The following is a 10,455-nucleotide window of genomic DNA, read 5'->3' as shown; positions in this document are numbered from 1 at the left end:
ACAACGCACTAGAACTTGGGCCCCGCTCCTCTTCCCTCCCCCGCCCCGCCCAGGCCCAAGGGGATAGGTGATGTGCAGGAGCAGGGCTTCCCCACCAGGGAAAGATGGGCCCCCTCAGTGCCCAGGGCTTCAGATTCAAGCCCTCCTGCTTCCTCTTTGGGGGACTATGGCTGGATCAGTTGTGGGGTGGACAGTGTTATGCTTCAGATGGGCTGTGATCTGCCCTTGAAGGGCCAAGAAGGGCATCAGCAAAGATCCAACTGCTGACAGCCCTGAAACACATAACTGAAGGATGAGGGTGAAGGACAGGGCCATCCCACCCCTGGGTCAGGGACTTACTGGGTGAGGTAGGGAATGCTGTCCTGAGGGCTCCCATACACCCGACAGTCCTGGTGCCGCCGACTGAGGTCGCGGTTCCCTCCGCTGTGGTCCCTGTAGGATGGCACAGACAGACAGGGGCTTTAAGGGGCAACTGCACTGGGCTTCCTAGCCTCCTTCTTCACAAAGCATCTTCCAGGGCTTTGAGCCCTGCGACTCCTGGTTCCTGGACTGAACCAAGCCATCCGCTCCACTTCAGACCTTTGTTCAAGCTGTCGTCCTGCCCTCTAATTCCTCCACGTGGATCTCATCATACCCACCCAGTGCCCCTGCCCCCCAAACCCTGTGTTGGCTGCACAGTTGTTATTGTTTGTATACTTTCCCACAGGGCTGTCTCCCCTGTTGGACTAAAACCTCCCTGGATGAAAGAGATGACAAGGTTTGCCCATGCCCAGCAGACATGCCCATGGAATGAAAGAGAAATGCCTGCCCTGCCCTTCTCTGGTGCTTCAGGAGCCTGGGAAGTAGAAGAGGGGGAGACCCGTCCCTTCCTCTTCCCCCCCTCCCCTGGTGCCCCAGTGACTTCATGAGGATGGTGCCCCCCAGCCTGACCCCTGACCCATAGCCCAGTCTGTTCTCATGGGTCCCAGTCCTGGAAAGCCCAGCGGAGCCAGGGCCGGCCAAGGGAAGATGATCTGCACTCAGACCTCCCACCTCAGCCCCTTACCAGTGTTTGTGGGTGCAGAGAATGGCAACCAAGTTAACACCTTCCTTTTCAATGGAAGCCTGGGGGAGAGAGGAGGTAGTCAGGCTGGGGATCGGGATGCTGGGTGGAGAGGAGAGCAGGGAGAGATGTGGGGAAGGCGATGGAGCCAGAGAATGGGAAGGGGGTAGGGAAGAGGGGGTTGGATAAAGGGGGGCACCTGAGCCTCAGCACGGGCACAGGGTGGAGGGAGACTGGCAGAGCAGGTGGACACACAGGTACATGTACACAGAGACGTAAGAAATGGAGAGAATGATGAAGGGACCCAAACACAACAGACAGAGGCAAGAAAAGCAAGGTTCAGAGAGGGGGCCACAGAGAGGAAGAGGCAGAAGGAAGCTGGCTAGACCCACAGCCCCGGGTCAGCACCACTCTCCCTCCAGCTCTGATTCTCCCACTGCTGTCCTCCCCTCCTCCCCCGGCCACACCCTGCACACTGACCCTTCCCCAGTGGGTCACGTGTGTTTGTGGCGGTCAGGGTGTGCTGTGTGAGTGCACATGGAGGGGGCACCTCCCACTGGCAGAGAGCAAGGTCAGCCTCTCTCTAGCAAGAAGCTGCCAGCCCCCCAGGTGAGCCCAGGTCCCACTGCCCTCATCCTCCCCTCACCTGGACAGCCTGAGGGTCTGACGGGTCCACAGCCACAGCCAGCCGGGCCTGGGTGTCGATGATGAGGTAGCTGTAGTTGTCCGAGAGGACGGGGATGGGGAGCACCTTCACTCCTGGGAAACAGAGATGTGGGTTGGGGGGCAGGGCAGGTAGCCCATCCACTGGGGGAAAGAGATGGGGTGGGTGGGCACAGCCTGGGGCGGTTGCTGGCCTGGGGCAGCCAGAGCTCACCATTGAAGAGGCGGGGCTGGGTTCTGGAGTGGCCTTTGGGGTAGCGATTCCGAGCCCTGCGCAGCTGCTGGCGGTAGAAGAGGTACCCGAGCCGGGTGCGCGTGTAGAGGCTGTACCTGCGGGGCGGGACATCTGCTCAGCCCAGGCCCCACGTCTCCACTGCCTCGGTCACCCCCTGCGCCAGTGCAACTCCACCGCCACTTGTCGTGTGCCGACTGTCTGCCTTGCTCAGGACTCAGGACAAAGATGCAAAATGAAACAGACAGACCCCAAGCTCAAAGCTCATCAGGCCAGATGTGAACTGAGGAATTCACAGAAGAGATCTGAGGATGAGGGCTTTATTCAGTGAAAGCAGTACAGGAGTTAGGAAGCCGCAAGGAGGTGGGAACCCTATTTCAGGCAGAGCAGCGGTGTGTCGCAGTCACGTGTGGGACCTACTGAAGGCCAGATTCCTCAGCCCCATCCCAGCGTTTTGAGTCTTAGACAGCTTGAGTGGGGCCCAGGATTCTGTATTTCTAACAAGCTCCGGGTGATGTTGATGCTACTGGCCCAGAGACCACAAGGCTGAGAACCCCTAGGGTAGAGGAAACAATAGGCCCAGGCCCAGAGACAGCAGACAGCAGGGTTCACTTAGGGAAATTATAGAAAGCTCTGCTTGGCTCTTTGGTGGAGGAAGCCAGCAGAAGTGAGGCTGGATGGTTTGACCACACTCCCTCCCTCCACCTGCCACGTTCTAGGCTACACAGTGAAAAGGGGGCACGTGGAACAGAGGGGACTCGTGAGTGACAGAGTCCCCCAATACAGGATTCTGGCACACAGGGCAGCTTTACAGATGTGCGACCCGGCAGTCACAGAGGGCCCCACACTGGGCATGACGCTCTGCTGTCACCATCCTGAAATCCTTAATGATTTTCTCTTTGAACTTGTGTCTTGAACGTGAAGTCTGATGGGACAACGGAACGTGCACATGGGCAGGGGTGATGCACATATCATGTCACATCACACGTGTCTGCTCGGTCCCTGCTGCCCTGACCTTGCTTCACACACCGTGTTCACCACGGCCATGAGCACAGAATTCTGGTGGACCCTCTATGTGTGGGAATTCAAGACCCAAGGTGAAGACAAGTGAGTGTACCTCTATGAGTAAAGGGCTGGAGGGCACTAGCTGACCCCACTCCAGTACTCTTGCTTGGAAAATCCCATGGACGGAGGAGCCTGTTAGGCTGCAATCCATGGGGTCGATAAGAGTCGGACATGACTGAGCGACTTCACTTTCACTTTTCATTTTCATGGATTGGAGAAGGAGATGGCAACCCACTCCAGTGTTCTTGCCTGGAGAATCCCAGGGACGGGGGAGCCTGGTGGGCTGCCGTCTATGGGGTCGCACAGAGTCGGACACGACTGAAGGGACTTAGCATAGCTGACCTGTGAGCCACACTTTGGGTTCAAACTAGAATTTGCTTGTGGGATGTCCCTGGTGGTCCAGTGGTTAAAATTTTGCTTTCTAATGCAGGCGTTGTGAGTTCGATTCCTGGTTGGGAGGCAAAGATCCCATGCACCTCGTGGCCAAAATACCAAATCGTAAAATAGAAGCAATATTGTAACAAACTCAATAAAGACTTTTAAAATGGTCCGCATTAAAAAAAAAAAAATCTTATATAAAAAAAGGAATTTGCTTAAAATGCATCAAGAGGCAATGGTGTTCTAAGAGACACAGGAACCCTACCACATCCTTTCTTATGTATAATCCTACCATTAGTGCTGCAAATGATGCTGTTACAGAAAGGAAAGGAAAGAGGCGACGGATCTGTCCTTTTCCTTCCAGCTCTTCCTCGTTCATCGGAAAGCTGAAAGTAGAGAGAGCTGAGAATGTGCTATGCATCAAGAAGTGAAACAAAAACAGCTGAGTTAGGTCTGCCCCACACTTCCACTGTTCTGGTAAGAACATAACACATATCTGTGTGCAGGCTAAGAAGTGTGAGCTACGTAGTTTCAGTGATCCCACACATTATTGTTGCTGTTGGTGCTGTTTAGTCGCTAAGCCGGGTCCAGCTCTTTTGCAGTCCCATGGACTGTAGCTCGCCAGGTTCCTCTGTCCATGGGATTTCCCAGGCAAGAATACTGGAGTGGGTAGCCATTTCCTTCAGGGGATCTTCCTGACCCAGGGATTGAACTCTCATCTCCTGCTTGGCAGGTGGATTCATTTGCCACTGAGCCACCTGGGAAGCCCCAAGTGTTCTTATATTTGCATTTAAAATTGACATTGCATGATATATAATGAATGGCACAATTCATGCTAATAATTAACATTTTAAATGTTCCCCTACTCAAATGACATTAAGTAGCAAATTAAAAACATCATGGCAAGTCAAGAGAAAGAGACTGTAGAACAAAGGAAAGTCTTCATAATTTCGTATTGGATGTGGCACCTCTTTCTTGCTTTTTGAGCAAGGGGGTCCAAATGCCATTTTATACTGGGCCCTGTGAAGAATGAGCCATCTTGGGCCCTGGGCTCACAGGAGAGTGACAGGCTAGGCTGTGGGTTGGTTTGGTCAGTGTTTAGGTTTACACAGCAAGGCAGTAATGGGGGTGGGATTCTGGCTGATCAAGCCTGAGACAGAAAAGTAGAAGTTGGGATGCTGGATGAAGGACCCCAAATCCCTACAGAGGTTTATTGTGTCTGTGGGGGGCAGGGGCAAGGGGAGGGCCCTTTGGGAAGGGCAAGCTGATCTGTCTGCAAGCAATTTGATCAAAACCAAGCAGTTTCCACGGAGAAGGCAATGGCACCCCACTCCAGTACTCTTGCCTGGAAAATCCCATGGACGGAGGAGCCTGGTAGGCTGCGGTCCATGGAGTTGCTAAGAGTCGGACACAGCTGAGCGACTTCACTTTCACTTTTCACTTTCATGCACTGGAGCAGGAAATGGCAACCCACTCCAGTGTTCTTGCCTGGAGAATCCCAGGGACGGGGGAGCCTGGTGGGCTGCCGTCTATGGGGTCGCACAGAGTCAGACAGGACTGAAGCGATTTAGCAGCAGCAGCAAGCATGCTTCCGTAACAGTTTGCTGAAGGTGAATCACTGCTGTCCCAGCTCTGTGTGCCTGAGCACTTGTTTCAGTTGGGAAATTGAATGCGCTGTGGAGGGGTTCTACCATCCTTTAGGAGTCTTCATGACTGTTTTTTATGGGTCCTGTTTTTGTTTTATTTTAAAATTAATTTCGACCACTTCCTACTTTCACTCATTCCACAATATTTAGTGAGGCCTTGCTATTAGCCTGCTCTGGGCACACAGCGGGTAAGGCACAGTCCTGGCTTTCTTGCAGCTTCTACTCTAGTAGGACAGACAGGACAGTAAACATACTGTCAAGGGACTTCCCTGTGGGCCAGTGGTTAAGAATCCGCCTTGCAAAGCAGGGGACTCTGGTTTGATCCCTGGTTGGGGAACTAAGATCCCACACGCTATGGAGCAACTAGGTCCACAGGCCACAACTACTGAGCCCTCACACCACAACAACTGAGTCCTTGCACCACAGTGAAAGATCCCACAAGATGCAATGAAGACCTCGTGCAACACAACTAAGACCCGAGGCAGCCAAATAAATAAATAAACAAACATACTGTTCCCTGATAGCTCAGTTGGTAAAGAATCCGCCTGCAATGCAGGAGACCCTGGTTTGATTCCTGGATCGGGAAGATCTGCTGGAGAAGGGACAGGCTACCCGCTCCAGTACTCTTGGGCTTCCCTTGTGGCTCAGCTGGTAAAGAATCTGCCTGCAATGCAGGAGACCTGGTTTCGATCTCTGGGTTGGGAAGATCCCCTGGAAAAGGGAAAGGCTACCCATTCCAGTATTCTGGCCTGGAGAATTCCATGGACTGTGTAGTCCATGGGGTTGCAAAGAGTTGGACTTGACTGAGAGACTTTCATTTTCACTTTCACTGTCCAGAGAAGATGACAAAATAAACAAGGCGAAAGGACAGAGAAGGAGGACAAGAGCTGCTATTCTAGATCTGATGGTCAGTCACGGAAGGCCTCTTTGAGGAGTGACATTTCCAAGAAGGAAAGGGGACAGGACGTGTGAGAACCTGGGGAAGGCGCACCAAGACCAGGTGAGCGCTGGCGGGAGCTGCTGGTTCTTGCCTTCCCGCCTGCTGTGCCACGGGGACAACAAACACTCGGCACAGCACGGATGGGACTGGCTGGATCAACCTACATATCCTGGACTGGACTGTAGACCAGAAAAGGAACGTTGGGGAGACAATGCACGGAATTTCACTGGAGTCTGGAGAGTGGTAACGGTTTGGATGGATGTTAATTTCTTGGTTTTGATGACTGTACCATGGTTATGGAAGATGTTAACATTTCAGAGAACTGGGTGAGGGGGTATATGGGAATTCTTTGCACAAAGTTTGCAAATCTGAGATGATTTCAAAATGAAAATTTTAAAAATAATAAAGAAGAAAAGAAAATCACCCTTGCCTCTGTACCCAGCCACCACCTGGCATCTAGACCCTGTTCCTGACTTCATTTCTTCCTATTTAGGCTTATGGGAAGCGCAGGACCCCTGGCAACAGGAAGCTCTGGGTTCTCATCACGACTTGGGCCGTCCTTGGTCTGAGACCTTGAGCTAGTCAATGGTCTCACAGATCAGACTTCTCATCTATAAAATAGGGATACCATGACTTACCCCTGCAGGACTGTGTAAGGATTAAGTGACATAAAACAAGATGACAAATGTTAGCCTTCTCCAGGGGCTGAAGGGTGGAAGGTGTTTAGCAACTGCTGTTTCCTTCCCAAATTCAGCCGGACACCCTTCACAGCTGCTAGAACAAGGCTGTGCACAATCTGGGAGGGACTGGTAAACATTCCCTGTCTTCCCTTGTTGGATACTTAGTACACGTACTTTGTCCTCCGACAAAGATCAAGATGTACAAGGGCAGGGACTGTGCAGTAAGAAGCTGCAGTAAACCAGGCTCTGCTCTTCCATTGGCTTTAACCAGCAAATATTTACTGCACGTGCTGGACCAGGTACAGAAGGCAGAGAACAAGGCAGATGGCTCCCTGCCAACATAATGAGAGGAGCAGCCAACAGACACTGAACCGGAAAACAAAACAATCAACAAGCAAGCGGTTAACTGTGGTGGGAAAGGAAGATGGTTTCCCGGTAGACTGGGTGCTTGGGAAAGGCTCCTTCTCTGAGGGCGATCCTTGAGCAGGGAACAGACAGATGGGGCAGCCAGTGGTGCTGACTGACTGTCGGGGGCGCAGCACCAACATCCCTATACAGGCACTAGTGGGGCACATTCGAGGAGCTGCCAAGAGACCTCGAAGTCTGTAGGCAGAGAAAGGGTCAGCAAAGTGCGCAGGGGTCAGGCCATGGAGAGGGGGTGGAAAACTGCTGGTGGGTTTGAAAGAGGGGAAGCGTATGTTCTAACTTCCTTTTTAAGAGCTTGCTCAGCTGCTGTGTGGAGGGTAGAATGAACTGGAGCGGAGGGGAAGGGGGCTGGGGAGTCACGCAGTGAGGGACACGACGAGGGCCTGGACTAGAGGAGGTGTTGCAGATGGAGAAAGGTGGTGGTGGGATGGCTGTCAGACCCAAGATCTGTGCTGGCCAGGGTGGCCCCTGTGGCCCTGAGGTCTGGATCGCAGCACAGAGCAGGGGGGAGGGGTCTGAGGACCCGGTTGCATGGGGCCTGGTTCTTTGCAGACAAAGGATTCCTCGTGCTTCTCTCCAGTCCCTGAGCTCCGTTCCCCCTCCACTGGCGGGCTGGCTGCATCACCAGGGTCTATAACCATGCCTGTCAGCTCTTCCCCTTGCTGCCTCTCTTTCTGGGAAAGGCGCTGTCACCCTCCTAGTTTCACAACTCAAGCATCCATTTAACCCTTTCCCCGGTGACTCAGACAGAATTCCTCTCCATTTCTCATTTCCCTTCATGGGCTCACCCCTGCAAAGAGAAACTGTTGGCGAGGCCCTAAGGAAAGCCTCCTCTAGTCAGCTCTCTGACTCACTGAACCAAACTGCAAACCACTGGCAGATGCTCATGCTCCCAAAGCACCACTTTCGACTGCATCCTGTTCTTGCTCAACAGCCTTCAGCGGCTCCCCAGGGCTGGGGGGAGAGTGTCCAACCCCCAGGCAGGCCCTCTGTGGACCGGGAGGAGGCAAGCCTCTGTCCCCTCCCCAATATGGCCCCATGGAAACCCCGTGTCCCAAGAGTGAACAAGTTGATATCCCAAATGTCCATCGATAGCACAATGGACAAATAAATAATGACATATTCCGACCATCGAAAACTACACGTCAGGGGAGTAAATGATTTAGGCTACCAGCTCTCAGCCTGCACAGAGCTCAAACGTAACACTGAGCTAACAGATGGGCCACAGCAAACAGATAACCTGACAATATTTCCCTAAAATGCCAAAGAAGGACTTCCCTGGTGGTCCAGTGGGTGCAGGTCAATCCCTGGTCAGGGAACCAAGATCCCACATGTCGCGTGGTGTGGCTAGGAGAAAAAAACAAAGGCCAAAGCAAGCAAAACCATCATTGGTGTGCAGACGTAAATAGTAAAAGAATAAAGGCAGCCGAGGGGAAGGCATGGTCAGCATGGTTAGTAGGGTTTCCTCTGGGAGAGGGGGAAGGTGGGCTGGGGAGGTGGGCGCCGAGCTTCACAGGGTCTGTAACATTGTCTTTCTTAAGCTGGGAGTATTATTTTATCTGTCTTCTGAATGCCTGAAATAGCTCATTAAAATTTCAGAACTACAGTCCTGCCTGGCTCCCACAGGTCTCAGGCTGGAATAGCCTCCAGGCCTTTCTAACTTACTGGAACACTACCCAGTCCCTACTAATCAGCGCCATGCAGGAACCCAAAGCATCCTTCACGGCTTCCCTGGTGGCTCATACGGTAAAGAATCTGCCTGCCAAGCAGGAGACCCAGGTTCGATCCCTGAGTTGGGAAAATGTCCTGGAGAAGGGAATGACACCCCACTCCAATATTCTTGCCTGGGAAATTCCATGAACAGAGGATCCTGGGGGACTACAGTCCACGTAGTCCCCAAGAGTTGGACACGACTGAGCGACTAACACACACACATACAAGCATTTTTCAGGTCTGGGCTCAACCCCAGGTGCCGGGAGCGGTGAGGCATTCCACTCGTGACAAAGGTCATGAGAAAGGAGGCTCGGCATACGCAAAGGCGGGATCGAGCCTCAGGAGTTCCCCCGGATATTCTCGAGCATCTACCCCCCAAAAAAACCAGAGTCTGCCTACTTTATTGCTTTGTGCTCTCAACTCTGACTTTACTGGGGGCTGTCCCCTACCACCATCTCTCTCTCTCTCTGTCAAAGAGTTAACTTACAGCTCCAATTAATAAAGTTCCTGGGCAATTAGGAGTGTTTAAATCCAAACCCCTCAGATGGCTCTCTAACTCGCCTGACAAATTTACCCGGACTCCTACAGCTATGCATATGATTCTTTACAGTCTCCCAGCCTCGAGAGGCAGGGGAAGCTTAAGATATTCAAATAGCTTAGAGCCTCTCAGAGAGTTAGAAACTGTCAGAATAAGACTAGTAGAGGATTTCATTCATGAGCCAATGTTTGTTGCCAAGTTTTCACATCCCCTGAATTGTATCCTTGAATGTGTATTAATTAATAGATGATATGTAGAAAAAATAAGTAGTGGCCTTGGTGTTAGTAACTTTAGACCCTTAAGGTAATAAATTCTTTCCTTTGTTGTAAACCCATTACACATCCGCCCTATAGGAATGCAATTTTATCTTCGGAAGATGGCGCCAAACCTTAAAATAATTACTCTTAGAGAAAATAAGTCTTTGTTTGTAAGTCCTTGTCAAGAGTCATAAAATGTTAATAGGCCTTCTGGCCAGAAGATGATGTAAATCACCTAAACCATTTGTATACGATAAATTTGCAGGAAAGAAACCCTGGTTTTTGATAAGGATCAAAAACTGCTGACTTTGCATCCCCTATTATCCTCTATGTGTAACTTAGGGTATATAAACCCCTGTTAAAAATAAAGCTACAGGCCTTGCTCACCAACGCTTGGTCTCCCCATGTCATTCTTCCCTTTAACTTCTGGCTGAAGTCTCCATCTGGAGCGTGGATATCCTCTGCAACCATTTATTTGCCTGGGCTTCTAAGACCCACTCGAGAAGGTGTCTAAGGTGGGGCACCTTCCGTTATTCGAGAGGGCGCCTGCGGCCTCCGTGGTCAGAGCTAACCTGGTGTCACGGGTTATATTGATTTTCCGCGTAAACCAAGCTACTCAGCCTCTTTTCTCCACTGAATTTTCCTACTGAGCTATCCTCATTCTATTACTCTTTGTATCTCTAATTAGCATATAAATAGTCGCCTAGGCCGTCTCTCCTTTGAATACCCTGAATCAGCCGGGGCTGGACCTCGGCACCCAGGGCCTGATTATCCTGGTAGAAAGCTGCCTTCCCCTGCTCCATCTGGGGCTCTCAGGAGCAGCTGAGCCCCGGGGCAGTGGCTGCGCCTTATCAACTTCTACCTGGTGCCCTAAT

General features: G+C 51.7%; 1 protein-coding gene across 2 annotated transcripts in view; it reads right to left on the bottom strand.

Annotated features, from left to right (window-relative positions):
• PNKD (paroxysmal nonkinesigenic dyskinesia) overlaps positions 1–10,455 on the bottom strand; it is a 74,029-nt gene that overhangs the window by 4,289 nt on the left and 59,285 nt on the right. For both annotated transcript variants that reach the window (XM_010861179.1, XM_010861180.1), the window contains 4 exons: positions 1,920–2,035; positions 1,689–1,801; positions 1,046–1,104; positions 340–432 (listed from right to left, as the gene is read on the bottom strand). In XM_010861179.1, coding sequence (XP_010859481.1) covers positions 340–432; positions 1,046–1,104; positions 1,689–1,801; positions 1,920–2,035 — 381 coding nt within the window. The remainder of the gene's footprint in view (positions 1–339; positions 433–1,045; positions 1,105–1,688; positions 1,802–1,919; positions 2,036–10,455) is intronic.

The sequence above is a fragment of the Bison bison genome, unplaced genomic scaffold (genome assembly GCF_000754665.1).
Source record: "Bison bison bison isolate TAMUID 2011002044 unplaced genomic scaffold, Bison_UMD1.0 scf7180017864471, whole genome shotgun sequence".
Classification (NCBI taxonomy): Eukaryota; Metazoa; Chordata; class Mammalia; order Artiodactyla; family Bovidae; genus Bison; species Bison bison.
This window is presented reverse-complemented; position numbering and strand designations above follow the sequence as displayed.